The sequence below is a fragment of the Malaclemys terrapin genome, chromosome 8, assembly GCF_027887155.1.
Source record: "Malaclemys terrapin pileata isolate rMalTer1 chromosome 8, rMalTer1.hap1, whole genome shotgun sequence".
NCBI lineage: Eukaryota > Metazoa > Chordata > Testudines > Emydidae > Malaclemys > Malaclemys terrapin.
Window position 1 is genome coordinate 42055069 of NC_071512.1, and position 19221 is coordinate 42074289.

Genomic DNA, 19221 nt, shown 5'->3' on the forward strand with positions numbered 1-19221 from the left:
ACTCTGCAAGCTTCTCTCAGGTACAGCTGAGCGGCACCCAATGTCCTTCCTTTCCAGGCTCTGTGGCCTCTCTGCTAAGCCTGCCAGCAGGGGAGACTTTCTGCTAAATGACATGGCAGCTTTTTGTAACACAGTCTGCTTTGTGAATATGCATTTACTCTCCACTAGGAACTGGACTGAGACTATCAACAGAGTTTACATAAGCCACCAAACAGCCGTCAGATAGTCACATTGTTGATAGAGGCTGGATATGCACCACTGACCTAGCAAAGAAAAGTTGTAGACTCCATTAAAAGTCCTCCAAGCCATCCAGTCATGCACGACCATACATCTGAGAGCAAAGAATGCAGGCCATAACTACAAGAGGAGGGCCTGTATCCTGGCAAGCAGTGACTGGGAAGTTTTAGGAGTCATAGTGGATGAGGAACTAAAAATGAGTGGCGCTGTGGCAAAAACGGCTAATGTGATGCTTGGATGTATAAACAGGAGAGTAGCAGTAGGGAGGTGGTTTTACCTCTGCATACGGATTTGGTGAGACCAATACTGGATTATGCATCCAGTTCTGGTGTCCAAATCTTAAAAAGGATGTTGAAAAATTGGAAAAGGTGCAAAAAAGAACCACTAAAATTATTCGAGGGCTGGAGAAAATGCCGGATAATGAAAGACTTAAAAAGCTCCATCTTTTCAGCTTAATAAAAAAATCAAGAAGTGACTTGATTATGGTGTACCAATACCTTCACAGGGAGAAAATACTGGATAGTAAAGGTCTCTTTAATCTAGCAGAGAAAGGCAGAACAAGAACCAATAGCTGGAAGCTGAAGTCAGACCAATCCCAATGAGAATAAGGCCCACATTTCTAACAGGGAGGGAAATTAGCCATTAGAACAAACTCTCCAGGGAAGTGGGGGATTCGCCAATCCAACTTTTCTGGAAGATATAAGTTATTGGACTCAGTATCAGGGTAACTGGGTAAAATGTAAAATGTGATATACAGGAGGTCAGTCTAGGTGATTCCTTCTGGACTTAAAATCTATGACTCAATGATTCATTTCCCATGGCAAAAGTTTAAAAATCGGAAGTGCAGGTCTTCCCCCGCCAGGCTTTACAGTGCATGGCTTCCGCACTGTGGCTATATATTGCTGGCCTGTCTGGCACCAGGAAGCATCGCCCATTGTGAGAGCGAGCCTGTTCTCACAGCTTCTGCAGCTTGATTTCTTCAGCCAAAAAAAAAAAAAAATGTTTGGCTAACCCTGTTGATGGATCTTTCTGAACTGAGCTAGCGGGGCTCAGCCCATTCCTAGATGACAAGTATCCACGCCACAACCGGTTGTAAATACCTCCTTGGGGAGAGTCTCAGCAGAGGCCAAGGACTGAACTATCCATGGAGAATGAACTCCTCCTAGAGGCAGGCCCTCCTTGCTGGGCTTGGGACAGGCTGCTGTATGTGGATGCTGTGCAGGAAGCTCACACTGCTGTTAAACATGTCTGTGGATAAAGAGAACTTCAATGTCTGGGTCTGTCACTTGAGTCTCAAATTAATTCACAATAAACAAAGAGACCCAGTGTGAGTTTGCCTTTTATCATCATAATGATTTCATACTTCTCACTTTGTCTGAGCTGTGACTGCAAACACGGTAATGGAGCCATTACAGTGAACTGAATCACCGTGCAAAACCAAACATAGTACTGTGCAAAAAGCTGGATAACATATAGCTTATCCATGCACTGAGTACTGTTAACTATGCACTGACATTATCCATAGTAACAGCTCCTTGGAGAGGGGTCCCCGTGGCCTATGTAAGCAAAGTTGTAGGTCCAGTGACATTGGCTGCAAAGTCTCACAGATTCATAGACTTTAAGGCCAGAAGGGACCAACGTGATCATCTAGTCTGACCTCCTGCACATCACAGGCCACAGAAACCCCCCTTTCCCTCCTGTAATAGACCCCTAACCTCTGGCTGAGTTACTGAAGTCCTCAAATCGTGGAATAAAAATCAATGACACTTTTTTTAAATAAAAAAAATCGGATTTTTTTTATTTAAATCTGATTTTTTTGATAAAATGCTTTTTGAGGAAAAAAACTGTCTTTAGATAGTTTTAATTAAGATCCATAATGAGATATCTTTGAGCTATAATGTAACAGGGATTATAAATTCTAATTCTATAGTATGAGACAGTATATTCATGTAATGTTTAAGAAAAGTTTTGTAAATGAGTTCCAATAGTTCATGGATTAGGGACCCAATCTTAAGGGGGTTCCAGGGGCTTCTGTATAGATTATTTAGGTTAATCTTTCTATCTACCCAATGGGACTCAGTGCTCAGTCTAGAACAGGGGCGGGCAAACTTTTGGGCCTGAGGGCCACATCGGGTTTCGGAATCTCCCTCCTGCTTCTTGCCCCCAGATGGCCCCCCTCTGGACTCCTGCCCCATCTAACCCCCCCGGTTCCCTGATAGCCGCCCCAGGACCACTGCCCCATCCACACACACGCACACCCTGCTCCCTGTCCCCTGACTGGCCCCGGAACCCTCACCGCTGACTGCCCCCTGCTGCCCCCATCCAACCCCTCCTGTCATTCCTGAGTGCCCCCCTCGCCCCGGAACCTCTGCCCCATCCACCCACCCCTTCTCCCTGACCACCCCCGGAACTCCTGCCCCTGACTGCCCCATCCAACCCCCCATGCTTCCTGACTGCCATCTGAGACACCTGCACCCATTCAACCCCACCGTTCCCCACCCTCTGACCGCCCCGACCTCTATCCACACTCCCGCCCCCTGACCACCACCCCAAACTCCCCTGCCCTCTATCCAACCCCCCCTGCTTCTTGCCCCCTTACCGCGCTGCCTGGAGCACTAGTGGCTGGCGGCGCAGCTGTGGCTGGAGCCAGCCTTGCCACTGCGCAGCACAGAGCACCGGGTCAGGCTGCGGCTCTGCAGCTGCGCTGCCCAGCCACCCAGAGCATTGTGCCGGCAGTGCGGTGCGCTGAGCCTGCAGGGGAAGGGGAACAGCAGGGGAGGGGCCGGGGACTAGCCTCCCGGGCCGGGAGCTCAGGGGCCAGGCAGGAGGGTCCTGCAGGCTGCCGTAGTTTGCCCACCTCTGGTCTAGAAGATACCATCAGAGATGCTCAGTTTTGCAGTTCTCAAAATGTGGATTTGTGTCTCCAGAGATAACATGCTTGTTAACAGCAAAAATCTTTTTAAATAAATAATATATAGAGGTGAGAAATAATGGACCTCAACCCTATTGTCCATCTGCAAATTTGTGTACACAGGGTTAATCACTTACCTCTCTCTAAAAGTGCAACATTTCAAAAAGTTCAATGAATAGAACATTGTCGAGGGTGGAATAGATGTGGACAAGGAGAAGAAATCTGGAGATAAATGTGAGAAGGGAGGGGCAAGCAGTTGAAACAAAAGTGAAACTGTTTGAGCAGCATATTCCAGAAGTCTTGAGGTCTTTCTGAGTGTAGCCTTCATTGATTTGAGATCTACCACACCATTCTCTCACTAGGAGGGAAAACCTATAATGGCAACAGGCCATAAAAGAAACCCAGTTTGGGAATATTTTAATGAAGTTCCTCTACCTGTGGGTAAGACAGGCATGCGTACAAAATGCAAACAGTGCAACAAAGAAATGCAAGGCCTGGTTGCCCGAATGAAACAACATCAAGAGAAGTATTCCTTCTCAGGAGGAAGCTGCGTTGAAGATGATGAAAGGAACATGTCTGAACATGCAGGATCTTCAGGTTGGTAAACTTTTTTATTTCATACTTCTTTCTTAAGGACTGCCTGTCTTCCTTCTGGACTATTCTTGAATTCTCATGTTTGAGCAAAAAATATAGTTGTTACTCTATGGTACTATCATTTTAGATGCAGTTGTGATAAAAAATAAATAGCTGAAGTAGACAGATCTTCCTTTTACAATTTCACCTTTAAAATACAACCAAGCCAACTCTCCCACAAGACGTGCGATGGAACTCAGTAGTGGACTATTTTGAGCACTATATCAAGAACTGGCCTAATCTGATAACAGTTTGTGAACAAAATAATGAAAAAATAAATGACACTGTCACAGCCAAAGTTCTCAACATTGGGCTTAAGAGAAATGTTGAACACATGCTGAGTATCCTGAAGCCTATTTCTGTAGCCTTGAACAAAATGCAGGGAAATAGCTGTTTTATTGCTGATGCTGTTGAAATTTGGAAGGAACTGAGTGAGATCTTAAAAAAGAGAAATATGCAATGACAGAGTTAAATTACAAGCTTCAAAAAAACGAATGGGACAAGCACTATCTCCAGCTCATTTTCTTGCAAATATTCTCAATACTCGGTACCAGGGTCAAACCTTAACTGCTGAAGAAGAGGAGTTGGCTATGACATGGACATCCAGCAATCATCCCTCCATAATGCCAACTGTAATAAACTTCAGAGCTAAGAATGAACCATTAGTGAAATATATGTTTGCTGATGATGTTTTAAAGAAAGTCACACCAGTTAACTGGTGGAAGTCACTTAAGCACTTGGATTCAAAGACTGTTGAAATGATGATCTCACTTTTAACAGCAGTAGCTTCTTCTGCTGGTGTAGAAAGAATATTTTCTTCCTTTGGACTAATTCATTCCAAACTGAGAAATCGTTTGGGACCTGAAAAAGCAGGAAATCTTGTTTTTCTTTTCCAGATTAAGAACAAACAGGAAAATGAAGGTGAAGACGACTAAGTTAGCTGCAGAATCCAATATTTTAAGTTTCTCGTGTTGACCTGGCTGACACAGTCGATTTAATTTTTTTTTTTTTTTTTAATATTTCATTTAACTATTTTAGGTAAAAATAATTTTAACAAAAGCAAACCTGATTTAAAAAAACTTGAATGTTTAACTAAATTCAAAAATTCATATGCTTGTTTTGTTAAAATATTATATGTTTGCTGTTGAAGAAAAATATCCAGAATACATAACGTTATTGTTTTAATCCACCCTGGTTTAAAGGCTTCAAGTTACAGAGAATCCACCATTTACTCTAGTTTATACCTGCAAATGCCCCGTGCCCCACGCTGCAGAGGAAGGTGAAAACCCCCAGGGTCTCTGCCAATCTGACCCAAGGGAAAATTCCTTCCTGACCCCAAATATGGCAATTAGTTAGATCCTGAGCATGTGGGCAAAACTCACCTGGCAGACACCCAGGAAAGAATTCTCTGTAGTAACTCAATGCCCCATCTCCAGCCATTGGAGATATTTGCTACTAGCAGTCACAGATCAGCTACATGCCATTGCAGGCAGTCTCATTATTACCATCCCCTCCAGACACTTCACAAACTCAGTCTTGAAGCCAGTTAGATTTTTTGCCGCCACTGGGAGACTGTTCCAGAACCACATTCCTCTGATGGGTAGAAAGCTTCATGTTATTTCAAGCCTAAACTTCTTGATGGCCAGTTTATATCCATTTGTTCTTGTGTCAACATTGGACTTAACTTAAATAACTCCTCTCCCTCCCTGGTATTTATCCCTCTGATGTATATACAGAGAGCAATCATAGCTCCCCTCAGCCTTCGTTTGGTTAGGCTAATCAAGCCAAGTTCTTTGAGTCTCCTCTCATAAGATAGGTTTTCAATTTCTCAAATCATCCTAGTAGCCCTTCTCTGCACCTGTCCCAGTCTGATTTCATCTTTCTTAAACATATGAAACCAGAATTGCACCCAGTATACCAGATGAGGTTTCACCAATGCCTTGTTCAATGGTAAGAACACTTCCCAATCTCAACTGGAAATCTCTCTCTTGATACATCCTAGGACGACGGCATTAGCCTTTTTCATGGCCGCATCACATTGGCAGTTCATAGGCAACCTGTGAGTAACCAATACCCCCAGATCATTCTCCTCCTCTGTCACTTCCAACTGTTAAGTCCCCAGACTTGTTCATAACTATTCACTATGTCATTTGGAAAGGAAAGGGTTAATATGTTGCTGTAGAATCACAAAAATTTGAAATGGGAAAGACCTATTGACCTGTTAAGTCACCTAGCCTGTCCCCTACTGGTCGGCAAGATTGTTCACTGCAATATCAATCTTATATTTACATTGTAGTAACCTTCGTCCCAAAGGAACCCAAAATGCCTTACAGACTGATCTGCCAGGGTCACACTAGCCTCCAATCGAGTGAAATGGACTAGCAGTTTAACAAAATGAAGTAACCCCATTCAGCATTTTATGACAAGTGACAAATATGCATGCCATCCTTGGCTCAGCTCATTCTGTGTTCTCTGAATCCACAGAGCAGCAAATGAGAATTTCACATTGCAAGAGCTATAGCAAACAAAGAAAACAACCTGATTTAAGGATTGAGTGTCAACTTTAGGAGTAAATCCACTGTGGTGTGTTCATTTAAATCACTCATTTATGGCTCATTTAAGGTAGATTTGTGTATAAAACATGCAGATACACAAGCAGCCAAAAGATAACATTTGTAAAAAAGTATTAGATAATTAAAGTGCAATAAGATCAGAAAAAGAGTTTTACATGACACTACTGATGTTATTATGAGTTGGCAAAGTTTATAACCGGTTCTTTTTAACTGGATTTTATTTCAGACTGGAATAGGCAACATCTGCTGTGGATACTCTGTGCTTTTCAGGGCAACATTCTCCTCTCCAATCCACTTGTTAATATCTTTTCAACATTGTAGATTTCAGATCTATTGCATATTTTGTACTCTTCTGCATGCATGGGTGGTGCGTGAGCCCCCTGTTCAGGGAGGGTAGCCCCCAGCTCTGCCCCTTCGGCCCAAGGACCCTCCCCTACCCCATCCCTTCTGCCCCCTCCTCCCCCGGCAGAGCCCTGAGCCCCAAGTGCCCTGAGCCCCAAGCCACCGCCAGCTGGCCCATGCACCAACCAGCCCGCCAGCCCACCCAACCCCTAGCCCCAGCCAGCTTTGGGGGAGAGGCTGAGCAAGGGCGGGGAAGAGGAGCAGTGTGGGTGGGGCCATGGGGGAAGTGTGGGAATGGGGTCTCAGGGCAGAGCATGGGTGGGGCCACACCTGGCTGTTTGGGGAGGCTTAGCCTCCCCTGGCTTAAGATACCCACTGCTCATGTCTGCATGTGCGACTTCCACTGATGTCAGCAGTAGTTCTACACCAGTGGTTCTCAAACTTTTGTACTGGTGACTCCTTTCACACAGCAAGTCTCTGAGTGCGACCCCCCTTATAAATTAAAAACACTTTTTAATATATTTAACACCATTATAAATGCTTGAGGCAAAGTAGGGTTTGGGGTGGAGGCTGACAGCTCGCGACCCCCCATGTAATAATGTCGCGACCCCCTGAGGGGTCCTGACCCCCAGTTTGAGAACCCCTGCTCTACACTGAATAAGTGCAAATCACTACTGTGTGGATAGGAGCTATGCTGTACATAGTGTTCAGGAAAATATTGCCTTTCTTTCGTCTGTAGATATTTTAACACTTGCTAGCTGGTGGCAACAATTTCCCTAGCGTAGATGAGGCTTCCTGCACATTATCACAGCCAAAACTTGGCACCAAAGTGTTAGCAGCAGCTTTGCCAGCTGAGGTAATCAATCTAGGTTTGTACACCTTATAACGGATCTTCTTCCGGGGCTGAACCTACAAAGGGCAAGCAAAGCCTGTTTCAGTTGCACAACGTCTTTTGCAAATTTGCACTCCCATTGAAAAGGAACTATATTGATACCTTTAAGTCACTGCTCTCTGCTTCCCGCAACTTCTTCAACCTGAAGTCCCCCTCACAAGGGTTCAGAGCAGAAGGTGGAGCCACGCAGGCACACTTGCAATCAGGTCCTGAAGTGATGGTTTCTACGGTGTAAAAATCCTCTGCTTTGGAAGCACCTTCATTAATCCTTTGGCAGGCGCCTCGGCCCAGAGGTCTGACCAGACACTTACACTGACAGTTGGAGCCTTCAGACACTGCTTTCACCTTGTCATAGTCACCTAGCAACTAATCACAAAAAAAATCACAATGCATCAGTTTGCTCCTAACATAAGATTTTACTTTTGGTTTGCTTTGTAAAGTTTTTGAGAAAGGCTCAGATACTCTGAACCTTGCAGAAATAGGTCACTGCTGCTTACACAAATTGCTGACTAACATTTCTTCGAGAGTGCTTGGTTTTTTGCTACTTAGCTATTTGGGAAAGAGGGATTTCTGATGGGGTATTTCCTTTCACCATTGGAAAAGAAACTGCTCAAGCCCAAACAGTCCTTATCTACAAAGGGTTTGGCAAAATTAAAATTTAAACAAAGGGACAGAGCCACCACAATTTATATTATTAAATACACTGATTCTATCAGAGTTAATCCACTGAATTCTTTGCAACTACATACAAGGTGCTCTATGTGGGTGGGTTTTAGGAATTAAGGGAGTCAGTGCGTGGTCTGGAATAATGCATAAAAGTAACCCATATACTTCCTGGTAATATATAATTTCTAATAGTCTCCTACAATTCCACGGGTTTCCTTTATAGAGATTCACAGAAATCAGTCATGAAATTGAAATATAAAAATAACCTGACAGTATGTTTTCAATATTCTTCTGTGTTAGACATTTCCAAGGATAGATAATACTGCACAGTACATCTGCCAAATCTAACAGAGAACACACCCTGAACTTTGCTGCTTTGCACTATTCTTGAGACAAGGTGGGGGAGGGAATATCTTTGATTGGACCAACTTCTGTTGGTGAGAGAGACAAGCTTTGAAGCTTATAGTGAACTCTTCCTCCGGTCTGATTTGCGAATAAAACATGCAGACACAGAAGCAGCCAGGAGATCTGGTCTGAAGAAGACCTCCGTGTAAGCTGGAAAGTTTGCCTCTCTCACCAACAGAATACAAGATATGACCTCACCCACCTTCTCTGTCTAATATCCTAGGTCCAACAGGCTACAACACCACATACATGGAATATTCTTGATTTTCAATCATTTCTCTATGATACAGAGAAGCTGTGAATTGATTCTCCAGTTCCCTATACAGCAGTTCATCTGTATCCAGGGAACAATTATTCTGCTGCAGTTGCAAATAAGCAAAAGGATAAATGGAATTAACTATGCAGATTGTCAATTAATTATATGCAGCAACAATCAGAATAATAAACCTCTCCTACTCTCAGCTCCAATAACTAATCCAGTTCCCAAAACGGGAGAGCAAGACAGTTCGGATTCGTAAAGCCACAGGAATTTGGCTCTCCCTTAGCCACTCGCTGCCTTGCCGCCTCACGCCTGACCGGGAGCCTCACCTTAGAGCAAGCGGGGCTGGAAGGGTTAAAGCCCCAGCATCCTTTAGGGAAACTTGGCACCAGAGGGCCAAGTCCCAGCGCCTTTGTGCAGAGCCGGGAGAGTGACACACCCGCATGCAGCTCCCTGGCGAGGGATCCCCAAGCCCGGTTGGTGCCAGGGCAGCTCGGCTCTGCACACTGTGGGGGAAGGTTACCTGAGATAAGATGTTCTCCTGGTTGTCCGCCTCGTTTTGCAGGGGCTCCTCCTCTGGGACCCCCTCCGGCTGCTTGGTGCGGGCCGAGCCGGGCCGGGCGGGGGTCGCAGTCTGGGGGGCGCCCCTGCCCGCAGCCACGAGCGCAGCGCAGCAGCACAGCAGCACCAGGGGCTGAGCCATGGGGGCAGCGGGCAGGGCGGCCTCAGCGGAGATCTCGTCTCCGAGCACTCCCTCAGGCTAGGTGCGCGGCAAGAGCCGCTGCCGGCGCGCGCCGCGCATGCCCCCCGGGGAGGGCGTAGGGCTCCGCTTGCGCAGCCGGGTGCGCTTCCCTGGTGAGTGTCTGCAGAGCGCGCCGGGCTGGCGGCTGGCTGAGCTCGGCTACAGGGCAGGGGGCGGGAGGAGGAGCCTGGCTATTGTGTCTCCGCTCGGCCGGAGTAGGGACAGAGGAGGAGCAGACCGGGCTAGCGGTTGGCACCGGCGCCTGGAAGCTGGGGGTCCCGCGCCCGCCCCAAGGGTCTGAACCCCTCCGCCCTATGGCTGCCCGTTCACCCCGGGCAGGTGCCGTGCACCGGGGCTGTCAGGTTGGGGCAGCGTTCAGAGGGCGCTCGGCAGAGCCCAGGGCAGTGAGCCCATCCCCACTGGGGTGCCATCTCCCCAGAGCCCTGTATCAAAGGGATGGGGGCGCCGTGGGCACGAGGGCATTGCCATTCCTCCCCTGCGCTGAGGGGCTGGGGCTGCCACCCCACCCCAATCCCATCGATACTCTGTTCAGCCAGGGACCCCTCCCCAGCCACCCACAGGACAGTGGCAGCTGGTCCCCACACTAGCTGTGTCAGCCAGCCTAGCACTGAGCACTGTGACAGTCACCAGGCAGGCCACAGCTGAGGAGAGGGACTATATGGGTTAACGCAATAGTGGGTGCGAGAGGCTGTGCCCGAGGCCCTAACCTCAGGCTTGGCACATGGCTCCCCTGCACAGACAGAGACAACGGGCGGGCTCCAAGGGAAGGGAACGGAGAGGGGAGCTCTCACCCATCCCTCTGGCAGAGACTTGGGAGGCACAACAGCATCCATGCAGGAGGGGGAGCCCCAGAGAACCTCTGTGGCACAGTATGGGTCCTGGTGCAGGAGCTTAGGGGTGACAGGCACTGTGCTGGCCGCCAGCAGAGCGCATTCACACAGCTTAGGGTTCTGGGTGCGATTTCCCCCATCTCCAGGGAAGGTGAGGGAGGCAGCTAGAAGGGCTGCTTAGGGCTGGAGGGAAGCAAGGACTGCTGGGTGGGTGAGATGCTGGATGGGCACTGTATGCGTAATGGGGGAACCAGGGTTTCTGGATGGCCGATGGAGGTAGCCAAGTGGTTGCTGGGGGTTACCTGACTGGGGCTGGAGCTGTGTGTAAGAGCTGGGGTAGGTGGGCACTGGTGTGGCTGTGGGTAGCTAGGAAGTGTCTGTGTAACACAGACAGACCCCAGTCATCAGCAGGCGGGATCGAACCAGTGACCTTTGGAGCTAAATGCATGAGCTAAAAGCCACATGGCCCTTAGCTAAGGCTATAGAGCAGACTCATTAATCTCTAAGGCTAGGTCTACACTACCCGCCTGAATCGGCGGGTAGAAATCGATCTTTCGGGGATTGAATTATCGCGTCTCGTCGGGACGCGACAATCGATCCCCAAATCGACGCTCTTACTCCACCAGCGGAGGTGGGAGTAAGCGCCGTCGACGGGGAGCCGCGGAGGTCGATTTTGCCGCTGTCCTCACAGCGGGGTAAGTCGGCTCCGATAGGTCAAATTCAGCTACGCTATTCGCGTAGCTGAATTTGCGTATCTTAAATCGACCCACCCCCCCCCGTAGTGAAGACCTGCCCTAAGTGGTCTCAGTACCACTAGAGGGGACAGAGCAGCATACCCAGAAGGTGTGTGGGTTACATCTGTCAGGGGGTTAGTGCTGTGCTTGTCCCTGCCCAACTGAGGGGTAGCTGGTGGGGAGGTTTCTGGGTGTAGCTCTGGAGAGGTGCTGGTGAGGTTAATGCTGGCTTAGTGGGGAGGGTTCTGGGGAAACTGGGTAGCAGCGTGTCAGGAGATAATAGTATTAGAACTAACAGCACATAAAGGCCACTTGGATCCAGGCCCCTTGTGCCAGGTGCTGCCCAGATGCAAGATGAGAGGTGATCTCTGCCCCCATATGCTCACAGCCTGAATAGCCGAGGCAGACAATAAGTTGGGGTGGGGAAGGTTACAGCCCATGCAGAGCAAACCAGCATCCTGTTGTGCCTGGGTTTTTTGGAGGGGATGTTTGTTTTTCATGTATGTTAATCAGTTGGGAAGGGTCAGAGACAAAGGAGGAAGGTGGGCCCGGCCTTAGGGGTGGGCCACCCAGGCAACCACCTAGAGGTGCCATGGTCAAGGGGACAGAGGTGTGTGCTGCTGGTGTAGTCAGAAACTGCTCACACCTTGCAGGGGAGTGCTACGTGGGGGGATGCTTAGATTTCTCCCTGATTCCTCCCAGCAGAGGAATGTGGGGGAGGGCACGCCAGCAAGCAATGACACACAGATACTGCTCACCTCCTCCCAACCTTCCTCTGCAGCCCCCTAGGGGGCTGTGAGTGGGGGAGCGAGGAGCAACATCAAGTGCTCCATATATCCAGGTCACTTTCCCCACCTGGGCTGTTCTGTGAGGTGTGAGCATCAGGAACTGCTGTTCTCCTGTCCTTCCCTTAGGCAGACCAGGTGGTGAAAGTGACCTGGATGCAGAGAGTGCTGATGTTCCTTGCTCCCTCTCAGAGCCCCCTAGCCATGCACAGAGGAGCAGCATTCAAGGGGGGAGCAGCCAGTCCGCTCTGTGCATCCAGGTCCGTTTCCCATGTGATCGCAGGAAGGGGATGCAGGGATTAAGGGTGAAGGGGGGTGAAGAGCCCATGGGGGCCAAGGACAATGGGAGGCATCCACAAGGGCCAGGGACAATGTGGGAGGCACAGCACTCATGGGGGCCAAAGGCACCAAAATACAAGTTCACCGAGGGCACCATTGTCCCTAAGGCTGGCCCTGGAGGGAGGGGACCGGGCAGAGGGAGCAGGAGGGAGGGAAGAATGTGGAGCAGCTGGAGCAGTTGGAGGCAGCAGCCAATCTGCAGAGGGGAGCAAATGTCCAAAGTGATCACTGCAGGCAGCACCCTTTACTAGTGCGCTATGGATGGTCCCTGCTGCCCTCACTGACAGCTGAGTCTCTCCCCCGAACATGTGGGGCTGGCTGGCAGTGGGAGCACTCAGAAGAGGGAGAGAGAGCCAGTCTCCTGCCTGCAGAGCAGGTCTCAACAGCCCCAGAGACTGGGAGAATCAACTGCAAGCGATCCTGTGGGCAGGCATGACAGACGGTGAGTGTCACACAGGAGGCTGGACATGTGATGTAAGCCCCACTGTGTGATATTTCTTGCAGTTTTATCATGTCTTCTGGTTTATTATGGCTTTTTTAAGCCCCAGCTCCTGGAGTCATGGGAATACACTTGAATCCCAGCTTTCATTTTAAAAAGTCAATTTCTAGCCCTCTTGGTTGCACCATAATGCCTCAAAACACAGCCCCTAAAGGCTATGACACCAGAAGGCAAATAAACAGAACCTAGATGTTTTTTAAACTTCCTGTTTTTTAAGCCAATCTTGCGTTTTCTGGAACCTGGCTCATGGCGTTTGAATGCTTCAGTTGGGCAACACTGCAACCCTAAAAGACATGCATTTGCAATACAGTATGGTTTCAGAAAAGGGCAGTGCCATTTTTGAGTTGCATATGCAAAGGCATCACATCATAGAAGGGGGATTTACTCACCTTTTCTCTCTGTGCAGCTACACCTGGACTAGGGTATTTAATGTTGGGCTCCAACAGAAAGAGCTGACAAGTGGGAAGCAGTTCAGAGGAAAGCAACTACAGCCACAGTGTGATAGAGGGACTGAGTGATGAGGACAGATTAAAATATGTGTAGTATGGCTAAGTGAAGACTTCAGTGGAGTGTGTATGGAGGGTGACGGAAATGAAAGCACTCTGCAGATATTTGGAGAGTGAAAGCACCAGCTAGGCTGAAGAGCTATGGAGGGTGAAATATGAGGGCAGTGGTTAAAGATCAGAATAAATGGGGGATTTTCCCAGTGCGGGAGGCTCTATGTCATCATGGGCACTAGCACATGGCGAAGTGACCCTCTGTCATATTGTGTGATGGGACACAACACAGGAAGGAGAACTGGGCCAATGGAGTAACAGTATCTGAAAAGAGACCATGTCCCCAAACATGCCCATAGTTAGCCTAGCAAAAGTGTGCATGGCACGCACAGAGCAGGGAATACTGGCCCTTCAGAGCTGAGAAGGGAAGTCTCTGAAGCTGTTCTGCCTTGTTCCAGAAGTCGTACTGCAAAGACAGACCCATGGGACAAAAGACTCAACCCTTGGGAGAGAGGAAGTGATCCCAGCATGACGGTTTGGTCTGAGACAGAGCTCAAACTCAGATTCTAGGGTCAGGAACCTAGGCCTTGAAGGCAGGTGGGGCAAGGCTCCCCTCTCTGGGGCAAGGACTTCTGGGAAGCGTAGTCCCCAGGGGAGTCGGGGCATGGAAAATGTAGGCCTCTACATTGCAAGATTTGCTGGGAACAAGAGCAAGACATAAGCAGTGTCCTCCCTTGTCAGGGGAAGTGTGGAGGGAGCCAGAGCTGTTGGTGGTCTCTTCTAGAGCCAGACAGAGCCCTACCTGCTTCACTGGCCTGAAATTTTGGGCAGCCAGAATCCAGACAGCCAGTGGGAATGCAAGGTGGGCGAAACCTCAGAAAAGGCAATTCTGGGTTCTGTAAAAACTCCATGGGTTAGCCTTCTGCAGCCACTGGCCTGAAAGCAAGACCATCTTTTCTGCTTCCCCTCTAGATGCCCTCATACCCTGCCACGGAGTGGCAAGAGAGGATGCTATTGGGAAGGCCTGAGTCCCAGAAAACTCCTCTGTCAAGCACCAATGCAGCCTGTTGCTCCCACTGCAGTTCCCCAAGCAGCCCATGAAGAGGCAGAAAGGGGGGTTCAGGGAGAGCTGAGCTCAAGCGAGGGAGAAGGGAAGAAACTCTTCCTCTGCTTTTAGTGGAGGTCAGGACCTGTGATCTCCAGCATTCCCACTTATTTTAATCACAGCTGAGCCAGGCTAAGCACTAATGGCAGGCCCTGAGAGCAGCTCTCGGTTGCTGGGCTGATATCCAGCACAATTGTGCGAAGGGACATGCTTCTCTGAAGTATCCAGCTCCGCACATCCGGCTTGCTGGGCTGTTGTCAAGGTACAAGCCTCTCCAAGTTTACTGGCTCAAGGCTCGGGCTCTGTGAAGTCACTGACTTAGCACCTTCCTCTGGCTTGCTGGCCTGCTGTCCGGGGACGTCACTAGCTCAGTGATTTCACCACTCTGGGCTGATGTCAAAGCTGGCTTCTGTGCAGGTCACCAGCTCACTCCTGTCAGTGTGAACCTTTCTTGGCTTATGTCAAGGCACAGGCTCTGTACGGTCACAGGCTCAGCTCTGCGAGCTGGCTGGTCTGATATCAAGGGATAAGTTCGTTGTATCAGCACCTGTAGTTTGTCGTGCTTACATGAAGGCCCCGATTATTAGGGCATCAGGCCAGCCAGAGGACTTCCTGTGGTTAATGATTCAATGTCTCTGGCTTGCTGCTCTCAGGCCTTTGTAGAGCTGCTGACTGAGCACATCAAGTTCTCTGGCCACTGTGAGATCCCTGGACAAGCACCTAGGCTTGGATGTCATTGGTTCCTCACTCCTTGGTGGCCTATTAGCTAGGCGGCCATCCCCATTTAACAGATGGGGATCTGAGGCACAAGTGACGAGTGCAAGGATGCGCAGGGGTCTGTGGCTGACCCTGGGATTGAACCAGGTCTCCTAAGTCCCAGTACACTGCCCTATCTCACCAGGCTGTGGGGAAGACACAAAGCCATTAACGGCTGTGAGGGGCTCAGCTGCTGCATGACCCCCTGGTGTAGAGAGAGGGTCTGGGCACAGGCCTTGTGTATGGTGCTGGCTCAGGAGTGATGATCCTGTTTTAACCAATAAAGAGGAACAAGCTATAACTAAAGCCCTTGACTGGCCATGTGAATCCTAGTGCTTTGATTTAAAACAAACCCAAGACCCACAAAACACCAGTTAGAGGAAGGAAACTTTATGAAAGACAAGGTGGGGCCAGCAGGGGCCCAGGGTATCCTGGAACTGGGTGCAGTGCAGCCACTACAGTTAATCCCTTGCTGTGTAGCTGAGGGTAAGCGTTGTTCTTGCTGAACTAGTCAATATTTCCTCATGAGTTAAAAATATAAACCACAGTCAGAGAATGAACTCCCACCTTCCTGGTATATTGCACAGACTCCTCCTGGATCCTCACACCCCATGCAATCCAATGGGGGGATAACAAGTTTTTAACATTGTAGGAAAAAAGATAACAGGGCCCTAATACTTCTGCCTGAATTGACCTGATTGTCTTCTTGGTTTCCCACTTCCCCAGTTTTTGCAGAGGGGCAATGCCATTAAGGAAATAGAAGCTATGCTAGGATCCAAACACTTCCCACCATATTGGAAGTAATGTCCTGTTGGACCCTAACAACACACCATTGTGTGCCATTCATCACTAGGGACCCATACATGCTCTACCACACTGCTTGATGGACCCAACAGACCTGTGCTTTAGGATTGGAGCTGATGCCATCTTAGGGTTGTGCTATAGTTAGCATTAGGGGGCTGGAGCTAAGATGTAGTTCAGGTATGAGTGACAGGGTGAGATTAATGGATTAGTTTGGATCAGAGGTGAGGGTCCGTGTGAATGGTTAGGGTTATCAGGTTAGTGGTTCAGTATAGGGCAGGGTGAGCATTACATACAGAAAAGTTATTTATAAGAGATCATGGCAATAGGAGGCCCAATATCCTGTAAAAAAACAACAAGAAGTCTGGTGGCACCTTAAAGACTAACATTTATTTGGGCATAAGCTTTCATGGGTAAAAACCTCACTTCTTCAGATGCATCAATATCCTGTGATAGCTCCCACAGACATGAGAGGATATCCCCATTCACCCCCTCCTCTGAAGCTGGGGCCAGGGTCAGCTCTAGGCACCAGCAAACCAAGCACGTGCTTGGGGTGGCACATTTTCAAGAGCGGCATTCTGGCCATCTTTTTTTTTTCTTCTTTGGGCAGCAAAAGCCTAGAACCAGCTCGGGCAGCACGTCGTGCGTGGAGGGTGCCGCTGGGTTCGCACCACGGGGGAGCAGCGCCCGCACCTTGTGGCTGGGCTGGGCAGGCTCCTAGCGGGGGACACTTTGGCTGGGAGCCACCCCTCGGGGCACACGGAGCCGCCTTCAGATGCCGCAGGGCAGCCGCCCCCCAGTGCCGCAGCCAGGGCTGGGTGAAGCAGCCCGAGCCACTCAGGGACTGCGGCAGGACGGCCAGAAGCAGCAGCGGGGTCATAATGGGCAGGGCGCTGCCATGCGGGGCCCGGGGCCCGCTCTCTGGGGCTCCACTCCCTCTGGGGCTACCCTGCTCTGGCTCCTCAGCCCCCTGCTGGGGCGGTCCCCCGTCTCTACCCTCCCGGGTCCTGGCCAGTCCTGGAGGCGGGATCCCTGGCTGGAGGGACCCTGGGCTGAGGCGCGGCCCGGGAGCCCCGCTGCTTACCCCAACCCTGCCAGCGCCGGACCGGCTGGAGGCGAGGGGGGAGCAGGCGGGGTCAGCTCTGGTGGGTGGGAGCCCAGGGTTGGGGCGGCAGGGGGTGCGGGTGGGATGGGGGAGAGAGCCCAGCGCTGGGGCAGCAGGGGGTGGAGGAGGGGGAGGGGGAGGGCACTGGTGGGGAGGTGAGAGCCCAGGGCTGGGGTGGGGGGCGGCCAAAAAAATTTTTTGGTTGTGGCGGCAAAAAACCTAGAGCCGGTCCTGGCTGGGGCACACCTTTCCCCAAACTGGGCTGTATAGGAGTTCTACAGCAGCCCCAGCTGGCAATAGGGGAGCACATTTTCAGGTCCTGGCTGTCACAGCCCATTGAACACAGGCCAAGGATTGAGACTCCCGCTCTCCCCAAACTGCTGCTTTGCAGCCTGGTCTCTTGGAGATTCCCAAGATGAGAGCACAGTGCCACCCGGTGGCAGCTACATGACTATTTTACTCACTACTGCCTGGAACCTGATTTTCTGACTTTCTCCTAAGAGCATATGCTGTGATATCTGAGTGCCTGGCTGTAGATAGCAGATTTCTTGGTGTGTTTGGAATGCTTACTGGATCTATGAAGGTAGGTGTGGTGGTCCGTGGATTTCTTGTATGTAGTTGTCTGTATGGTTCCATTGTTGAAGCTGATTGTAGTGTCCAGGAAGTTAATGTTGGTATAGGAGTGGTCTGAGTTTAATGGACGGGTGGTGGTTGTTGAAGTTGTGGTGGAAATCTGTGAGGGAGTTTGGATCATCTGGACAGAGGATGAAAATATCATCAGTGTAGCTCAAGTATATCATTGGTTTCATGTTGCATTTGTCCAGAAATTCTTCTTCAAAGTGGCCCATGAAGAAGTTGGCACAGTGGGGAATCTTCCTAGTGCCATGGCTGTTCCCATGGTTTCGACAAAGTGTTTATTGAATGTAAAATTGTTGTGGGTGAGGATGAATTTGGCAATTGTTTGGGGTGGATATCTGAGGTGAGTGTCCGTTATCTGGTAAATATTTGAGGCAAGCAGCTATGCCATCATTGTGAGGGATGTTGGCGTATAAAAAAGTGACATCCATGGTGGCAAAGATGGTGTAGGGAGGTTGCTAATGTTGCAGAGTTTCCAGAGGAAGTCGGTTGTGTCCTGGAGGAAGCTGCCCCTTTGTGTGGTGAGTGTTTTGAGGATGGTTTGTATGAGTCCCAATATTCCTTTGGTAAGAGAGCCGTGGACATATGATGGATCTGCCTGGGTTCCCTTGTTTGGGAAGCATGTAAAAGGTCCATGGGGTGAGTTCATGGGGGACGAGGTTGTAGAGTTTCTCTTGGAGTTGTTTGGGGAAGGATTTGATGAAATCCTTAAATTCCTGGGTGAATTGTGGTCTTCTTTGAGTTCTTTATAGTAGGTGGGGTCAGAAAGGTGTTGATTTGCCTTGTTGCCATAGTCTTCATGGTTAAGGACTACAGAGGTGCCCACTTTGTCTGTTGGTTTGATCACTATTTGGTGGTTGGATTTCAGGGACTGTATAACCGTCCTCTCTGCAGTGGAGCGATTATAGTGGATGTGAAGTTTGTTAAGGATTTCAGTCATTTTTTTCCTGAAGCAATTGATGTAACGATCAAGAGTGTGATTTCATCCACTCTGTGGGGTGTTCAGTCAGATAATTCTTTTTTCTTATGACTGTCGGTCAGGACATGGTAGGTGTGGGTGATGTCAACATTGTTATGAAAGAATTCTTTGAGGCAGAGCCAGCGGAAGAATTCTTCTAATTTTCCACATGTTAGTATGGATTCAGGTTCTGTGGTGGAGCAGAAGTTCAGTCCTTTGGAGAGTTACAGATAATTTAGCTCTGGTTAGGGGTAGTCTTGATAAATTGATGAGGTCAGGTTGTTGTATAGTGCCTATGTGGTAGGTCCTGGCACTATGGTTTCTCCTGGACGTGGTGTTTTGTGGGTTGTGAAATTGTTGTAGTTGGTTCCACTTTTTGTTTTTGGGTTTGATGGCTGTCATCAGGTTTTTTGAATGGTTGTTTTGGGTTTCTTGCATGATTTCCAGGTAAGTTTCTTCCAGTGTGTGGGAGCTTGTATTGATTTCTTGTCTGAC

General features: G+C 49.3%; 2 protein-coding genes across 2 annotated transcripts in view; one reads left to right on the forward strand and one right to left on the reverse strand.

The window, feature by feature from the left end:
- OLFML2B (olfactomedin like 2B) overlaps nucleotides 1–9744 on the reverse strand; it is a 108234-nt gene extending 98490 nt beyond the window's left edge. Inside the window, exons 1-2 of the mRNA XM_054037042.1 lie at nucleotides 9442–9744; nucleotides 7691–7954 (exon numbers count right to left, since the gene is read on the reverse strand). Of these exons, the coding sequence (XP_053893017.1) occupies nucleotides 7691–7954; nucleotides 9442–9621 (444 nt within the window). The 5' untranslated portion in view covers nucleotides 9622–9744. The remainder of the gene's footprint in view (nucleotides 1–7690; nucleotides 7955–9441) is intronic.
- CCDC190 (coiled-coil domain containing 190) overlaps nucleotides 9714–19221 on the forward strand; it is a 32360-nt gene continuing 22852 nt past the window's right edge. The window contains exon 1 of the mRNA XM_054037044.1: nucleotides 9714–9773. The gene's annotated coding sequence lies outside the window, so the exon portion shown is untranslated. The remainder of the gene's footprint in view (nucleotides 9774–19221) is intronic.